General features: G+C 53.9%; 1 protein-coding gene across 1 annotated transcript in view; it reads right to left on the minus strand.

The window, feature by feature from the left end:
* The window catches only part of LOC113192755 (transmembrane protein 132B), a 212,480-nt gene that overhangs the window by 70,637 nt on the left and 122,834 nt on the right, over nt 1-19,009 (minus strand). The window contains exon 4 of the mRNA XM_077796456.1: nt 18,667-18,853. Within this exon, the coding sequence (XP_077652582.1) occupies nt 18,667-18,853 (187 nt within the window). The remainder of the gene's footprint in view (nt 1-18,666; nt 18,854-19,009) is intronic.

Genomic DNA, 19,009 nt, shown 5'->3' on the forward strand with positions numbered 1-19,009 from the left:
AGAATACTTATCATCTGCTTCAAGAATACAGTCTACCCAGATGCAATGGTGCACGCCTATCACCCCAGGCTGCGGCAGGAGGATCCAAAGTTCAAAGCCAGCCTCAGCAACTTAGGAAGGCTCTGTCTCAAAATAAAAACTAAAAATAAAATGGGCTGGGAATGTGGCTCAGTGGTTAAGCATCTCTGGTACCCCCCCCCAAAAAAAAGAATACCTTCTAAATAAACTCTAATACACAAACACACACCCACACACACTCACACACACACATAAAAAAAATTAACATGAATTTACCTTACAACCCAGAAATCTTACTCCTAGACATTTATCCCAGAGAACTGAAATTTTGTTTACACAAGAGCACACACCCGAACACTGATGGCAACCTTGTTCATCCCAGTCAGAAGCTGCAACCCAGCTGTTCTTCAAAGAAGACGGGCTGAGCAGCTGCAGTCCACCCCACCATGGAGCGCTACACACCCCAGAAGGGAAAGGCCACCGACCGCAGAACGACTTGGTGGGGTTTCCAGAGAACCATGCTGAGGAAAACAAGCTAATCCCAAAATGTAACCCCCCAGATGATTCTGTTTACAGCAGGTTCTTCAAATGACAAAATCACAGATAGGGAGGATGGATGAGTTGTCATGGGGGTCAGGGAGGCAGGGCCAGTGGAGGTGAGCAGCTGGGCTAAAATGGCCCGCACAGTAGTGACAGAACAGAGCTGTGAGTGGTCACATGGGGTCACATAAATAGTCACGAGAAACAAAACCACATAGGAGGGAGCGCAGGAGCCAGTGAGACCAGGAAGCCCGAGGGGTGAGGGGCCGCCTGGGTGAGAGGTTGACTCTGTCCAAAGCCACACCACAAGAGGACACAGAGGACACAGAGCTGACTGTGCTACTTGTTACGACTGCACCTGAAAACAAAGTATGGAAGGGGAAGTCTCACAGGTGAGTCTGCCATCCACATGGGAAAGGCCCTGGATGAATGTCAGAGATCCTACACTGGAGAAGAGAAGGACCCCCAGTCACACCCAGGGGAGGGCACTTCAACAACACGAGGAGCCAGTCAAGGGCCACCTGAGTGACCCAACCTCCAGGCAACCAGTCTCCAAAGACAGGCGAGGTCAGAGAGCAGGATGGGTTGGCCCTGAACTGTCCCCATAAGTGACGAGAGCCGTGAACCCCAAACCCAAGGAGTTGACAAATCCCAGCAGAAGAACAACGGAGAAGATGCAGGAAACCCCACCCAGGTGGCAGGAAGCCAGCGCAGACAGGAAGCCTGGATGTCAGCCAGGGGTGAAGACATCCAAGTTTCAGTGGCACCAGAAACGAGAAGAAGAGAACTTCCCACCAGAAACAGGTGGCCAGTGCCTCCCAGCTGCAGGCCAAAGGGCACCTTGGGGACCTCTGCAGCCAGTGGAGGGGTCTCTCTGCCAAGGAAAGGCAAAGCAGAAGCTGAGAGACGCATGATCAACAGGGGACCAGCAGACTGTCCACACAGGGGCAGGTACAGGAGAGCTGGTCGGGAGCAGGCGAGCCGGTGGGAACTGGTCTGCACATGGGACAGGCCAAAGACGGGGTATCGACCGGGGAGTCAACGAGAGCCCATGGGATAATCACTATTGAGCATTCAATGAGCGTCAGTGGTCAAACAGAACAATGACAATGCAGCATGCTTGTGACACAGCTACAGGGGCACTGTTGACACTTCAGCACAGGTCCCAAGAAGGGAGAGGCTCGGGAGACCACTGCAGCGGTGTCACGCGGGGCGGGTGGCAGGCATGCTCAAGGCAGATGTGGCAAGTTAAAGGCTCATGATGAGCCCTGAGGCTGCCACCACGGAGGACAAGAAAGCTAGAGCTAAGGTGCTGATAAAAGTGACAAAACAGGACAATGAAAGACTGATCCATCTACAACAGGTCCTAAAAGGGAGAGAAGGAGCCGGAGGACAGATGGGACAGATAAAGCAGATGGCAAGGGCGTGTCTTAACCGCCACACACACAATGGCAGGACGGGCGCGGCCTGAGCCCTGGAGAGCAACATCAGGAAACAAACCATAGGTGCTGCCCACAGCGACTCTACCAAGACACAGAGGGGGGGACACAGGGACGGCTCTGCAGCTACCTGATGTGCCTCAGTGAAACACGCTGCAGTGGCTGTGCCAGCCTCAGACAAAGGGGACTTCACAGCACCTGACACCACCATGAGCAAATAGGTCCACGTCATCAAGGTGAAAGGGTCGATTCTCAAGAGACCGAACAATCCCAAGTGTGCTCCACCTAACCACAGCTTCAGAGTACGTGAGGTGACATCCAGAGCTACCGTGGGAAGCGGCCAGCTCCCCGGGGTGGGAGGACAGCCCCTCTCTCAGTCATTCACACAACAAGTGGCAAGGACGCAGGGGACTTGAACCCCCAGCCACCCTGTGGAACACCCCACCAGCCACAGAGCACCCTCAGGGGAGCACAGAGCATCAGCAAGAGAAACTCCCCTCCCACCCCAATGCAGGTGCTAGGAAGCACGAGAGGACACAAGTCCTCGCCGTGTGTTCTCTGACCACATGGCAAAAAAAACCCAGAAGTCACAGTGGGGTCTACATGGACGGTCCCCCAACACTGGAAAGTACCTACTGCCTTTTTGAACACCACGGATCAAAGAAAAGAGTCAAAAGCCAAGTTAGAGCGTCCTGTGAATGGAATGGAGATGAGCATGTGGCAGATGAGACTGGGGGGGACGTGAGGCACTGGTCTCCAGAGAGGATCCAGGTCTAACCCATGGCCTCAGCTCCCATCTGATGGTCTACCAGAAAGTGACCAATTAAATCCAAAGTAAGCAGATGAAGGAAATGGTCGAGTAGATATCAATGCAATAAAAAGTAGTAAAATCTATGAAACCAAAAACTGATTTTTTTGAGATGATCATTAAAATTGATAAAGCAATAGCCACAATGATCAGGAATGGAGGAGATGGCCAAAATGGTCAATTCCAGGATGAGAGAGGACATCACTGCAGGTTGGAGACACATGAAGGACCCTGGGGCCAGCCCCCTCTTGGTGGAAGGATGGAGCAGGGTGGATCCGTGAAGAGGGTCTGTAGGCTCCAGGCACAGCTGTGACTGGGTCACTTTGGAGAGGCTAATTCTGTGAAGGAGACACAGACAGAAGTCATGGGGGCAGCTAGGGACAGCACTGCCACACAGAGGGGAAGTCATCAGACCTGAGACCTGAGTGAGGGGCTCTGGTGTCCCAGTGAGGTGAGGGTGAGATGTGCCCCTGCCAGGAAAGAGGTCAGTGTAGCCAGAATTTATCTGAAGGGGACAAGAAAGGAGGGTAGAAGATGGCAGGTGGGGGAGCACGCAGCAGTCTCCGGGGACCTGGGCCACTGGGCGATTCCAAAGGCCGGGGATGCAGGGAACCTGCCAGGAGCTAGAAGGACTGCCTGGCAGGGGGCAGAGGGGCCTGAGAAGGCGGCTCCCAGCAGGAGTGGAGCCGGAGGCCAGCGGGGGGCTGTGACCACCTTCCTGGCAGGACAGCAAGGTGGCTGGGTGCATGCTGCAGGGGGACAGGGAGCAGCCAGGGTTCTGGGCGTATTTTGGAAGTCAGAGCCTCCAGGACTTGCTGACAGCCTAGAGACACCCATTGGCCACGTGGAGGCTACAAGGCAATCCCTAGATTTTTATTCCCAGTAACTGGGGGAAGGTGGAGCCCTTTGCTGACAGAGGAGGGGTGACAGGAAGATTCTGTCGTCCACACAACGAGCGGGACTCGGAGAACCTCCCCAACTCTGGGATCACCAGAAGCTGGGTAAACCCTCCCTAGAGCCAGGTTCCAAGCCAAATGCTACCAGCATTAACTTCTTGCATTACCAGTCACCCTCTGAGGTGAGATGCCATCAGAATCGAGTCACCAGCCATGGACTCAGAGCCGAAAGCCTGATCCACTGGCAGTGGAGTGAGAGCAAACTCCTGCTGCAAACGCCAGCAGCCTCCTCCCCGTGACGAGCAGCTCTCTTGAGCCACACTTGCTGGTCTGCCTCTAAGGAAGGGCTGTGTCCTCCCTGACATGGTGACATCCCACAGCAGCTACTGGACATTCGGATGACCACCCAACAGAGGCTGTGGCTGTGCACAGGAGACCCACCCAAGGCCGATCCTCGTCACAGGCAAGGGGGCAGGTGGGCCCTTGGGTCAGTTCAGCCCTTGCCCACCTGGGGGTCGTAAGCAAGTTCTCTCTGAGCCAAGGTGAAGCTATCTCCCCATTCTCCTCTGAGTTTGCCTTAACTAAATGGTGTCAATGTCTCATTCCAATCAAACGAAGTCTCAGTCTGGAACTTTCTGTATTGAAACGCAGCTGCCCGAGGCTGGGATACCATCTCCAGAGTCCACAAGAGCAACGTGTACAGATGTATGACATGGGACAGGCTGGGGACCAGGCAGCGGTCAAGCCTGTGCACCGTGGAACCACACTGCCACTGAGATACTTTCCCCCACTTGGAAGATGGACACAGAGCCTCAGGGACAGTCAGAGACTTGCTCCAGGTCACAGCCAGCAAGTGGGAACAGGGACTGGGACCCCTGTTGCCTGGACTCATGCTCCTCCTGCCCACCTGCCCCACCTCTCCCACCACTGTGCTTTAGCACTTTGCCGTCCACTATCTCTCTGATACACCCTTGTCAAAATGGCCAGGATAGCAGTAGTCAGACGTCCCTCTCCAGGAAAAGCTGATCGGCTTCCCTCTCTGCCTTTACCACATGGAAACAGCCAGGGTGAGACCCGCCAGCCCTTCTATAGTTCTCCCTCCCTCCTCTCCCAATGATGATGCCCAGCCCGAGACGATGTTCAGAACAGGCTGCCCGCCCCAGATGGCATGGAAGGCCCCAGGCCAGGGGTAAGCACCCAGGAGTCTCAGGAAGGCCACCTGGGGCTGCAGGGACACAGGGCCCTCACTAACCTGGAGGCTCATCCTCTGCAAGGTTGTGTGTTTATTTTGCTTTCAGAAAATAAACAGCATCTTTATGGGAATTTATTTAATGTTTTGAAAGATATTTTACATGTTCTTGCTTTAAAAAAAAATAAGTCCCATCTTGGGACTACCGTGTCTCAAGCTGGGTTCTGAGGGAATGCGTGTCAGGCCACAGCCCTTCTCCCAGGATAATCCCCTGCCTCACGTCCTAAACTTTCTGAGGGTCGCAGAGCCCCTTTGTCCAGGTCCAGAAAGAGCCACGGGGATCGGGGAGTGGTCATCTTTGGGGGCCGTCACTCTGTCCACCAGTGGACACTCTGCCCTTGGTGAGGTACAGCTATTCCAGATGATTCCTTAGGTAGAGAACCTGTCCCTGGACATTGGTGGTGAGGATGAAGAAGAAGCACCAATGGGGTTTGCAAGTGCCAGGTGATGTTTAAGCCCTGGAACATGTGACTCATTTGATCCTCTCTCAGTTGTGCAAGGTGGGTACCCTCGGGGCCTCCGAACTACAGATGGGACACCTGGCCTGGTGTCAGAGAGCTGATCAGTGCAGCAGCTGGACTCTCATCTGGACTGCAAGGCAGCAGAGTCTGTCTCACCACCTGCTGATCAGGAGGGCAGCCACCTGGACACAGCTATCCACTGGTCACGACAGTGGGGTCCAGATGGAAGGGCTCAGCCACAGACCCAGGGGCAGACACCAGAGCCTAACTGGGCACAAGGGAGGAAGGGCAAGAAAACCTGCAACTGGGCAAAGAGGACATTCGACAGAGGAGGTGGACCGGGCTCGGGGCAGTCAGGGTGGAAGAAAAGAAGAAGAAGCAGACACAGCTCCATAAAAACCCACACCTAGTTTCCCTCTGAGAAAGAAAGATGCAGACGCCTGCACGCAGGGCCAGGATTCTCCAAGGCAGTGGGTGTCCTGCGTGGATGGTGAGGGGTCCCACCACGCGGCACAGGTCGCCACTCCTGCCCCACCTGCCACTCTGACGCACCTGGCTCCTGTGAGCTTTTGAGTTACAATTTCTAGCACAAAATATTTCATTCTGAACACTAATGAGAACCAGTAGAGATCACTCCAAAGGCTCCCAAAGGTTACCATGGCAACATTCCCCAAGAAATAAGTGTGAGGCAACAAGAATTCACTATTTCTGGTTTATTCCATTAAAAAGAAAAACACACGTCCACACCAACACCCATTCGTGAATCTTAGTGACCACATTATTCACAAAAGCTGAAAATTAGAGACAACAAGATGCCCCCAGCTGATGGCAGCCGAGTGGACAAGGCCAGCGTCACTCATGTGAGCAGCAGTAACAGAGGTTATCAGCAATGAAAGGGGGACATCCCGACACACACAGCCACAGGTTTCATGGATAAACTTGGGAAACATCACGCTGGGTGCAAGAAGCCAGAGACCCCAGGACCACACGTCACAGGAGTCCTCTTACAGGACCCACCAGTTCACACTGAGGAGGACGGAGGTGGGCTAGAATGAGGGGGCTAGGACGAGGGGGGCTCGGGGGAGTAGAGAGCGGCCGTGTGTGAATATGGGGTCTCTTTGGGGTGAACAAATCAATTTCAGGGGTGCTGACCCCACTTTACGCATGCTCTGAACCCACTGATCCATGGCCTTTAAACAGGCGAATTTCAGGACGTGTGAGTTTCCTCTCAGAAGTTTTTGTGAAGATGAAGTTTTGCATCCAGCAAGACACTCAGTGTGGCCAGACACAGTGCCACCTGGCTGCTGCTGGGAGGAGGTCATCAAGCAGTGCTGGGCAGCCCCAGGACCCATGTCCACCCACCCACAAGGTCAAGGGCTCCCTAGGGGTTGCTCAATCCCTACCTCAAAGCCGAGCAGGGCAGCTACAGGAAGAAAGGAGGCTGCTCACAGCCTGTCGCGTTGCCCGGGCCTGGGGTCACCCACACAGTTTGGTGACTTAGGGTCCATTCTGGACCACCCTTTCAGCTTGCTTGGGCCAGCTCAGCTGCCCTACTCCCAAGTCTGAGGCTGCAAGGGCAGCAGCCCCTTACTGCCCAGCCAGGCTGGCTGCCTGGGAGCACCGTCCAAGAGAGCTCGCTGACCTCAGGAGCAGCCAGCCCGCCCAGGGGCACCAGCGCATCCCTCTGTTGCTCACCCTGGGTTCTGAGGAGGACACAGAATGAATGGTGGGAGGCCCTGCCCCAGAGGGCGCCACTCCCCTCCACCCCCACACCTGCCACCCCCTGTGCACATGTGGGTCTTTATTTCCTTCTTGAACCTGAGAAATAAGAAATGGAAAGAGCCCATCTCCCTCCAGCCTCCTGGCCTGTCAAAAACATCCAGAGGCTCAGGCAGCCCTGGGCTCTGCCTCCTGCAGCAAGAGGGGACTGGCTGAGGGACACACCCATCTCAGGCAGGAGAGAGCTGTGGGCCCTCCTCCAGCATCTGCTTCCTCTGGACCCAGGTCTCGCCCACATGTGAACTGGGTTCCCTGGAGGGATTGCATGCATGGGTCTTGACTCGCCCAGTGCTTCAGTGAGCCTCTGCCCCTGGCCCCATCTCAGGCAGCTCGTGGAAGACCAAAGCACCAGCCGTGGGGCCAGCTAGAGCTGCCAACCTGCACTGCTTCCCTGTGACACTCCACACTGGAGAAATTCAGACAGATAGCATGGTCCCTGGGGGGTGGCACCTCTTAACCACAGCAGCTCCTCCTGGGCTATGACTTGTGCCTACACTGTGGCACCTTGCGAGGAAGACATGCACGGGGTCAGCAGCACCTCAGAGGACGAGGCCCTCAACACCCACACCTCCCATCCTCAGAGCTCAGAGGCGTGACAAGGTCAGGGCCAGCCTGCCAGGCTGCGTGTGGAAACAGAGGTCCTTGTGCCCAGAGCCACTAACCTGGCTTTCTGTGGCTGCTTCTCAATAGGACCTGGGAAAGGACCAAGGGGGACTCACAGGGAGTCTGGTGGGGACACAGCCCACCCAGGATGGCAGACTGTGTTGTGCCCCCCATACCCTGATGCCTCTACCCACAGCGCCCCTCCCTGCAGGAAGGCAGTCTCACAACATCACCAGCCAAGGGCAGAACTTCCCAAGTCACAGAGGTTTGGGGGAAGGTGGGAAAGGTGGGCAAGTCTGCCCCAAGTCCAACCTCTCTCGGCCTGCTCTAAACGTTCTAGTCCTTTCCTCAGAAGACAATCCAGCAGCTTCTCCGGCTTTGTCCTGGGAGACCTTCTGAGCTTTATCCTGAGTCCTGGGGTAGCATCCCTCCTCCATTGCTCAGGAAATTTCACAAAAAAGTAGAGTTCCGTTCCTGGGCAGAGAGCTTGGTGATGTCCCTAATGTCAAGAATTGAGCCTCTCACATCTCAGCCCCAAGCCGAGGGGCATATGGCCCCCACCAATGTGTGCAGAAGGAGGTCCTGACCAACCCCTGAAATCTCAGCACTTCATACTCTCCAAGCACAGGGGCAGGGGTGCCTTCCCATTCAACACCACAGGCTGACCACATGGCGAACCTCCTCTTCCTCCCTCAAGATCTCATTAAAATGAGACTAAGGGTATGGAGAAGTAGAAAGCTCTCGACCCAAAGGGGCCCCAGTGACAAAGAGAACGTCCTTCCTGCATCAATGGGAACTGGTTTGGAAGCAAGACTCTGAACCATGCACTGTGCTGAAAAGGAGGCCCTGGCAGCAGGAGAGACCACGAGGCCATGTCCTCAATAACGCGCAGACACGTGCCGTGGTTAGGTATCACGCGTGTCTCTCGGGATGCATCTTTTTAACTTTCCTCATAACTAGTACTCACCCAGGCAAGATGGGGGGAGCCCGAGGTGCTGCTTGTTCCTCTGCTCTGGAGGAGCAGTCGACACCCGCACCACCCAGCACCCTGTCTTCATAGGTGCAATGTCTTACGTCTGCCAGGAAATGTGGCAGCCACTCGCCCCAAGGGGCTGTAGAGCACTCGAAACGTGGCTACTGCCACTGAGGAGCTAACTTACATTTATTTAACTTTAGAAGATTCTAATTGTAATGGCCACAGGTCACTAATGGCTGCCATATTGGAGAGTGCAGACGTCACACTCTAACTAAATGGTGCCACATACAGAATGGATGCGGCCGTCATGGCTCTAGCAATGTTCATAATGGTAACAAAGTTACTGCTCCAATCACTCACTTGTTTTTACCATAAAATGGTTACCCTAGTCACGCCACAGTGTTTTAAAACCAGTGTACCTTGTGTTGTGGCCAGACACAGTGCCACCTGGCTGCTGCTGTAGTGCCACCTGGCTGCTGCTGTTGGTTGGTGGGTTTTGAAGTGCAGGAATCTCAGATTAGACTCTCTGCCTCCTCTTAAGTAGAGTGAATGGGGGGCTTGACATCTCTTTAAATCCCAGAATGAAGAGCAGGAGCTCATGGCTACAAGGTGTGACGTCCACTCCCATCTCTCTCTGCATGGCGTGGACTCAGATGAGCTATTTGGAACGGCGGTCATATTGAGGGTGCTGAGATTTTGATTTTTCCATATGTTGCTTAAAATTTTTATAATGAGGGGCTGGGGATGTGGCTCAAGTGGTATCGCGCTCGCCTGGCATGCATGCGGCCTGGGTTTGATCCTCAGCACCACATACAAACAAAAATGTTGTGTCCACTGAAAACTATATATATATATTCTCTCTCTCTCTCTCAAAAAAAATTATAATGAGCATGAGTCATTAGAAATAAACAAAATAAAGCCTTCTGAGGAGAAAAGTCCACTAGGCGTCCATCTAGCCATGGGGCCTTGCAATGGTGTGGGGGAGGGAGGCAGTCTTTCCAAGCTTCAGGTGCCAGGTACCCTGCTGGACCCAGGTGGGTGGCAGGAGGGAGCCTCCCTGCTCACTCTCAGGGGAGACCAGGCAAAGCCCCTGGGCAGCAAGCAGTCTGCTGGAGAGAGGGTTCCACAGGTGTTCTGGAGCCCTCTGGGGGAGGGGAGAAAGGTGCTCCCGTGGCCATAACGTGGTCTGTCAGCGCCATCTAGTGGCACAATCAGGGACAGTCACTCATGATTCCCTCCCTGGGAAGAGACATCAAAGCTGATCCAAAAAAAAAAAACCCTGCCATCTTAACCATTGAAATCTAAGCCATTTAGAAATTGGTTCTCTGGGCTCTGCCACAAGCCAGGCAAGCGTGGGGCACGGGGGCACTTGTTGCTGTGCTTAGGGGCTAGTGAGCAACTGGCGGGCCTGGGAAAGGGCGGGGTATCATGACTATTACCAGTCTCCCACCTATTCCCTATTCCTGCTGGTCTGAGGCTGTGACAACTATTATGAAGCATTCTGAATGCCACCACATACCATTAGCTCCCATACATGCGTCATGTGGCATCTGTGTGTGTGCTGTTCTGTCTTCTCAACACTGATCACATAATGCTGCAGGGTCCATGTGACCCTCTTGCAGGTGGGACAACTAAGGCAAACCTGCTCTAGGCACAGTTGCAGCAGAGGATGAGGCCAGACGGGAACCCAGCAGCTTGACCTGGGGTGAGCACGTACATCTCCCCAGGTCCCAGCTACAGGGAAGGGCTCTCCCTCCAGGGCCAGTGCAGGGGCAGGCAAGGCCATTTATTGCCAAGGATTCTATGATTTCCAATCAGAAATAGAAGGCTTACGGGAGGCTGAGGCAGACATGGGGCCCATGGTCAGCTTCCACGGCCATGGCTCCTCGCTGTGATAAATAGCCTAGTTCACCTGCCAACAGTCAAATGGGTCTTTGGGTTTTTAAGAAAAGCATTGGCTCCAGATGCGCACTCCTGATTATTCACAACCTTAAAGGAGGTTTAAAACAGAACATTGGGTCCCTCCATAATCGCTCCCAATCTTGTCATTCAGGGCTCATCGCCCACAAAACCGATGCTCCCAGGGCAGAAGCCCTTGATGGATGTGCCGCTCGACGGCCGTTTTGTGGGTGGGTCATAAATATTAATGCTATTGGCGCAGCCTTGAGGAACACGTCCTCGCATCCATGCTGGATGGTGCCTCTGACTATCACCACCGGCTTCTCTCCTGAACTCGCTCCTCTGGGTCCATTCCTCTCTTTCACCTTCAGAAATTATCAATCAGCAAAGGTTCTCCTGCAAAGACGCCATTCAGCTGAATCAAACATCCTGATGGCCTATCCCTTCTTTCCACTCGGCCGACCCCGGTTTACCCTCTAGGAGCCTTTTACACTGTTATTTTTAATGTATTCTGGGCAGAGGCTCAATGTCCAAACCCAGCTGGGGCCCCACAGAGATGGGCTCAGGAGGCACCCTCACTGTCAGCGTGTGCTGGAAAGACGCTCGGCTGGGCACCACATGGCACCCATGTGGCACCCGTGTGGCACCTGTGTGGCACCCACTCTGCTGCAAGTGCTAATACCAGCAGCACAAGCTCGCAGCTCCACCAACAAGAGTAGCTGTCTCTGGCCGCTAGTAAAGTGAGCTCACTGGACACACACTGTCCTTGACAGTTTGAAATGGCTCCTTTCACCCGTGGGTGGGTTGCCTCCATCAGGCGAAGCCATGTGCACATGACCAGGGCACCCAGGGTGCAGGGCACCCAGGGTGCAGGGCACCGTGCTCTGGTATCCGAGCCCTGGAAGACCCGCCTGTGGACTCTTCGGACCCCGACTGCCAGGTGCATGTGGCCCCAGCAGCAGTCACACTGGCAAACCTGTGTTTTGGGGAAGAGGCACACGGAAGGCTCGGAAAGTCAGGATTTCACAAAAATAACTTTCTCAGATAGAAAAGGCTCTTTTTCCCCCTGGTACATGAGGTCCAGACAGCACCACTGGGTGACCGCTGTGCAGCTGAGCCGCTCACTGGGCTCTGAGAGACACTATTGTCCAGAACTCCAGCTCCCACTGCAGATGCCAAGGGAGCAGGGACTGTGCCAGCCGGAGCTGAGTGGCAGGCCCAGGGCACGTGTGCATCACCCCTTCCTGTCCTGGACTGGACAGTATCCCTCCCAAACTCACACCCACCAGAATATCAGAGTGTGGCCCGATCTGGAAACAAGGCTTCTGCAGGTTAAGATGAAGTCCTATTTGGTTCAGGTGGAAGGGGGACCCAGACTCACAGCCCCGTGACAACAGGCAGGGATTGGCACCATGTGACCACAAGCTAAGGAACAGCTGGAGCCATCAGAAGCTGGAAGAGGCCAGAGAGACCTTACCGGTGCCTTCAGAAGGAATGTGTCCCTCCTCACACCTTCATTCACTCCCAGCCTCCAGAACCCTGAGAGGATAAATTCCTGTGATTTAAGTCTCCAGGTTGTGGTGACTTGTGACCTGCAGCCCTAGGATACTAACATGGCTCCCTAAACAGTCACTGCTGGCTGACGGCATCTCCTTCCTGCTGCAGCGTGGTCTTCGGGACCACTGGGTGCATGACATGAAACCCACTGCCCAACCAGCCAGATGGGGCTCACAGTGTATCATGGGAGAGGAAGGGAGGGAGGGGAGGGAAAGGACAGAGGGGCTGGGGGCACTGCAGGCCACACCAAGTCCCAGTCCCCCTCAGCACACGGCACTGAACTTCCTGTTCCTGTCCCGTTCCCTAGCAGCTGTGAGTCCTGGGGGACAGAGCAATGTGCTGTTGGCCTGCTGTGCTCATTAGGGTCCGACAGCAGACGGTGGCAGTTCCTGCTGGTGGGGGACACACACCACGGTCTGCACCCAGCACCACTGCACTGGTGTTTCCCAAAGCTCACCACACCACGTTGCCCACCCCAGACACACGCACATGTACACACTGAGCCACTCAGAGGCTTCCCACAGCACAAAACAAGACCCAGGAGGCCCCTCACCCAGGGGCCACAGAAGGTGTCTATTATTAGAACTTGGGGTCCAGGATATTGGACAAAAATACACCCACACATACACCCATTTATACCCATAAGTGCTCATATACGCATGCACACACACATGCATGTGAACAGACACACACACAAGCTCAAACACACATAGTAAATACCAAAGTACACACAGGCACAGAAAAAAATACCTGTAAGATCTCCATGTGTGTATGAGCGAATGCACGTACGTACTTGCGTGTTCACACACGTCTTACCACCGCTCCCTGATTTTAACATTTCTTTTGAGAGCAAATGTGAGCCACAAGCCACAGACAGAGGCATTAGCAGCACAGTGTGCTCCCCAGACTCCCCCAAGTCTCTACAGATTCCTCAAAATGGCTCTGACACCATTGGCGCCGTGATGTCACCACAGGCATTGTATCTGACCGCAGACCCTGGTTTGTGGCACCATTGTGTTGCATATAATGGTATGTAAAACGGCACTGTGTTCCTGTATCATGAGTTTGCTTTTGTAAATATTCCAATTACTATATTCCAACACATTTGTTTTCTTATTTGTTTTTTAAAGTATTTATGCATTTGTAAGAATTCAGACAAAGGGCTCCGTGACACTAACAGGTCAGGGCCTTGGGTGTGGCTGGTGGCGGACGCTGGAGCAGGCAGCAGGTATGGACAGGCCTGTGCTACCTGGGTGCAGCTGCCTGCAGGTCGATAGTCCCCCTGTCCCTCAGCCTCCCCACCTGTACACCTGGGGTAATGGCATCCCTCCGGCTTCTGTGAGGGATTGATGAGATGACACACCTAAGCCCCTGTGGTCAGCGGTGCTCCCCAAAGACCCCTGGGGCCAGGCTCAGAACCTGGAACGTTCTGCCTTCCATGGAAAAGGGATTTGGCAGATGCCAATGAGCCAAGGCTCCTGGGATGGGGAGGTGACCCTGCATCGTCAGGTGGGACGGGGTCCTAGGAGGGAGACAGAGGGTTGGACCCAGAGAAAGTGACACAGAGGACAAAGGTTGATGTTATGACTGAGATGGATGTGAGCCCAGAGGTACAGGTGACTTCTGTGCACTGGCGACACAAAGGATGGATTGTCCCCAGAGCCTCAGAAAGAGCACAGCCCTGTGACACCTTGACCTTAGCTCCGGACGAGCCACTCCAGACAGACCTGCAGGAGCACATGATAGGAAGGAACTGGGTACAGCAGCAACAGGAAACTCTGGCTAAGGACAGTGCTGGGACAACAGAAGGCCATGGGACGTGGGCTGTCGGGACCAGTGCCACAGACCCCACCCGCCTTCCCCTGCAGTGCGCCCCCTTGCTCCTGCCCCTCTCCCCTGCCCTCTGCCTGGCCTTCTTGTTCTGCAGGAAGACATTTTCCATTCCCTCTGCATGGAATGCTCTTTCTCCACAGCCTTCTATAGCTGGCTCTGCCTTCTTGGCTAGTTCAGAGAAAATGCAGGTGTTTAAAAGATGCTTTCCTGCCCCCTCCACTCCCCCAGGTCTCTCCACCTCCCCGTGCCCCCTGGAGTGACAGAACACACATTTATGGTGTTGGTCAGTCTGCCCCTCTAGACAGGGAGCAGAGGAGCGGGGTCCCTGTCTGCCTTGTCAGTCACCATCCCCTGGAACAGCCCCTGGCGCAGAGTCAGCACACAAGCACTGCGTGGAATAAAGAAGCATTTGTGCCCAGGCCGTGCTGTGGGGTCCCAGGCCAGCGCGAGGAAAAAGGCATCTGATTATCTCTCGCTCCAGCCTGGGCTGAGCCCATGTTCCCAGTTGCCTAGAAACTCACCAAGTGTGTTCATTTTTTGATTCCAACCTTTTTGAAAGATTATGTGTTTTTTATCTGCATGTGCAGAGCTGGGCTTTTTAGTTTTAAGAACTGAGGTTGAATGGTGGGCTGTCGTCCTAAACTCCACACCACCCAGAGGAACAAATCTCCATGCTCAAAGCTCAGTAACTGGACAGAAGACCCAAGAAAAGGAACACTGTGGAGGGGAAAAGAAAACGTGTGCTTTCAGAGGGGAAGAAAGGGAAGGGAAGAAACAGAGCCCCTAGTTAGCCCTCCCCCACTGCGGAGACAGCAGAGAGGACACCCAAGGAAGGGCAGTTCCCCAGGGCTGCATGCTCTCTTCAGACCACCTTGTAAAGAGGGCCTTGGGGTTTTGACCCTACACTTCTCTTCTACAAATGGAATTATCAGACACAAATGGCTTCCATGGCCCAGGGATTTCAACTCCAAAATTTCTATCCATTCCATTTTCTCTTTCCATGTACCAAAAAGTGAAAATCTGGCACATAGTTTATGCTAAATTAATGATAGTTGCATAGTAGCAATTGGATGGATAGAAGGGTGGATGAGAGATGGGTAGATGGACAGATCCATGCATGAGTGGATGGATGGATGGTGGATGAATAGATAGGTAGATGGATGGGTGGATGAATGAATGGTGGATGAATGGATGGATGGATGGGTGAATAGATGGATAGGTAGATGGATGAGTGAATGGATGGATGGGTGGGTGGATGAATGGTGGATGAATGGATGGATGGATGGGTGAATAGATGGATAGGTAGATGGATGAGTGAATGGATGGATGGGTGGGTGGATGGGTGGATGGGTGGATGGATGGATGGATGGGTGGATGGGTGGATGGGTGGATGATGGATGGAAAGGTGGAGGGCCAGTATTAGTGGGTTTGAGGTGGAACATTTGTTGCTTCACAAGACTAGATGATTGGAGTGGGGAGGCTCTTGATGGCTCAGCTTAGCCTCCTGTGGTGACATCAATAAGCCAGGCTCTTTCTCCATGTCTGTCTGTCATACCCAGAGTGCCTCTCATGGGGGCCACAGCTACATCTCCTCACACAGCTGAATCTGGTGAGGGTATCTATGGCACTTCAAGAAGGCAAGAAACATGGCCGCCTTGTTGACAGCTGCTGTTGATGATTAGTCATTACTAATTCTGCCTGATCGTGACCTAACTCAAGGCTTAGTGCTCGACAGGCATCTTGGTCCATTTGTGCTACTACATCAGAATTCCTGAGACCAGGTCATTTACAAGCAATTTGTTTCCTCCTAGCTCTGGAGGTGGGAGGCCCAGGATCCAGGTGCTGCCAGGTTTGGTATCTGGAGAAGATCTGGTCTCTTTGCTGCCAAGATGGCACTGTGCTGCTGGATCCTCTGAAGGAAGGAACACTGTCCTCCCAAGGCAGAAGGGATGCAAAGGCTAAAGGGCTCATGCCAAGTTCCCCCTGGCCTTTTCAGAAGGAACAACCCTTTCATGGGGCACGGACCTCACAACTTAATCACTGCCCTAAATCACCCCTTAACATTACCACAGTGGGATCGCCACGTTTCAACTCGAATTCTGGAGTAACACATTCAAACCAAGCATACGGGACTCTGCTGAGCACCCATGGACCAAATACATCACTGCATCCACAATCAGTGGTCCAAACTAATGATTAAGGAATGTCCCTGGACAGAGATCTGACATCCTAGGAAGTAGACCCCTGGGCTGCAGCCTCCTCCCCACTCCCTGCCCCACCTTCCCCACATCCACTCAGCAGCCACACCGGGCCACCTGCGTCCCTGAGCTCCTGGGCCCTCACGATCCGCTCACCACACTCTCTGCTCCTCTGGCCGGGGCTCCCTTCCTTTCCGCCCAGTTACACCCATCTGCCTTCAAGAATGCACAGCAGGCCCCTCCCCTTTCTCCCAGGACTCTCCCTGACAGCAGCCGATGCCCCATGTGACTCTCTCTCCCTCTCTCTCTCCAGCCACCTGTCCTATGGCTGTGTCTGTCTCAGCAATGGGACTCCTTCTTTACTCCGGGACAGCCCATTACCTAGCCTGAGGTAGAACTGTTTAGGCTTCTCCTGAAGTTTGACAGTGACCCAAACATGTGGCTAGATAATGCGATGACAATAATAGGATGAAAATATAAAAACTAAATATTATGAAGTGCATGCAATGTGCCAGGCCAGTGTCCAAAGACTGCCTGTGGCATCTCATTCAGTCCTCAGGAAACTCCACTGAACGACTTGGGTCCTGAGCACTTGCTTGGAAGCCTCACTAAACAGTGACTGAGAGCTGCGTGGTCACACCCAACACCACTGCCCTCCCTCCCCAGTACTCCCAGGTGCAGATGGCTACACCATAAGTGCTCCTGAGTGAAGGTCAGCCAGGTGGGGGCGCTCATGGCCACAGAGATGCAGAGCACACTCCAGCAGCGTGGCCTCAAGGGACAGGAGACACTCAGCCTGCACCAGCGGGGAGGAAACAGGACAAGCGGTCGGTGACAGAGAGTGCCCCTCGCACAAGCTGCAGGCAGCCACCCAAGGGAGCAGCACCCAGCTCTGTTCACTGGCCTCTGTTCCAGTCACCAAGAAAGAGATGGCCCCCTGGGAAGAGCGGCAGTCCTGGCAAAATACTGTCCAGCCGACCTACATCTTGACCCCAGGCCACACACTGTCACCCAGCCCTTCATTCACAACCATGAACTTGTTGCCAGCTCCTCCCCCCAATTCTGCTGTGTCCCCACCCTGAGACTGACCCTGTGAGTGACATCTCAATCATCGCAGCCCCTGAGTCATGTGGCCCAATGAGAGACAATGTCACCACTGACCAAAGAGGGCTGGAGTGCTTTTAGCAAAGTCTCTTGGATTCAAGCACAGGGTTCATTCATTCATCCAACAAACATCAACCTGCCACACATTGTTACAGGTGTCATGGAGACAGGGGTGGACGAAACTGACCAGGATCCCACCCTCCAGGGGGAAGGTCCCAAGATGAACTCCAACATCAGCCAGCGGCAACGTCTGTGAGGACCATAAAATGGGAAGACGTGGTTGGAAACAGAAGGGCAGGTAGGGGGTGGAGGGCTGCAAAAGCCCAGGTGGTTGGGGAAGGTGCCTCTCTAACAGCCAAGGTACAGGAAAGGACCAACCCAGGGAGATGCAGGGAGCAGGTGCTCCAGGCCAAGGGCACCCGCCAGCATCTCAAGACGGGGGCCTTAATTGTGGATTAATTAATTAATAGGGTTTTCAGCTGCAGTTGTCTCAACTCTGGTTTCAAACCTGAGTGACTGATGATCAAAGCAGCCACAGGTTGCTCCAGACCACCTGTGTGTGAGGTCCCCAGCAGGAAGGTCAACTCAGGGCAGAATGATCATTTCCAGGACAGAAGAGCATGGAGCACGTGGCCCTCCCTTGGGCCCACAGCACCCTCCTCTTCAGAACTGGAAGATCATCCATGACTCCATCCTCAGGTGTGGCCCCTGGGCCTTAGGTGTGGGCAGAGTTTCAGCCAAACACAGTAAACCCAGCCACCTACAGGCCCGTGAAGCAAAACCACAGGCAATTTAACGGCTCTGGGATCCTGTCCAAGTTCAGCTGGGCAGTTCCCAACAAGGCTCTTTTGGTCCATCTGCACATTAAAGTTTGCCAATCCGGGGCCACCTGGGGACTCTCAGGGCAAAGCCAATTGACAAGGGGCTAGTTCCTGGGCACACAGAGCTCTGTCCCCAGCACCACTCCCCCTACCCCATACATTTCAATAAAACCCTCTGCCCTCAGCGCAGCACTGGGTCCTGACATGCACACAGATGGAGACAATAAAGGACAAGGGCTCCCCAGGAAACCATCCCACAGTCTCCACAAATGAAAAAGGGTTTACGCAGTAGACCCCAAACAGCTTCCAGGGGCCATTATGGAAAGCAGGTAAATGAAATGCAGTTTAAGAATATTTTCCTTATTTAAACAACATGCACCAAGTGCATGGGAGAGAAGATGACACTCTGCTCCATGACATTGGAGTGATCAAAGTACTCAAAGGGAACTTCTCGGCGACACCTCTCCTGAAGCCCAGCTGCTCACCATTGCAAGAGGGACAATGCCCACAAAGGTCGTCTGGCTGACGAAGATCTCGGAGACCACCAGCTCGCTCATGGAGTCCTCAGCTGGGTACTCCACCTGCCAGGTGATCTGCTGGGCCCCTGCCAAGCCACTGCTGTTGTCGATGCCAAAGTCCACTTGCAGGATCTCGTAGACGGAGCCATTCGCTCTGGAAAACAAACACATATTAAAGTTCAGCTTGAAGCACATAACTCAGCACAATGTCAAGGACACAATAAATGGCCCATTCCTCTTTGTCAACCAAGGGAATGATTGCCACCTTCCACACGTGACAGTGTTGACAGAGCGTTGCCTACGGCTGCCC

Source organism: Urocitellus parryii, chromosome 3 (genome assembly GCF_045843805.1).
Source record: "Urocitellus parryii isolate mUroPar1 chromosome 3, mUroPar1.hap1, whole genome shotgun sequence".
NCBI classification, from domain to species: Eukaryota; Metazoa; Chordata; class Mammalia; order Rodentia; family Sciuridae; genus Urocitellus; species Urocitellus parryii.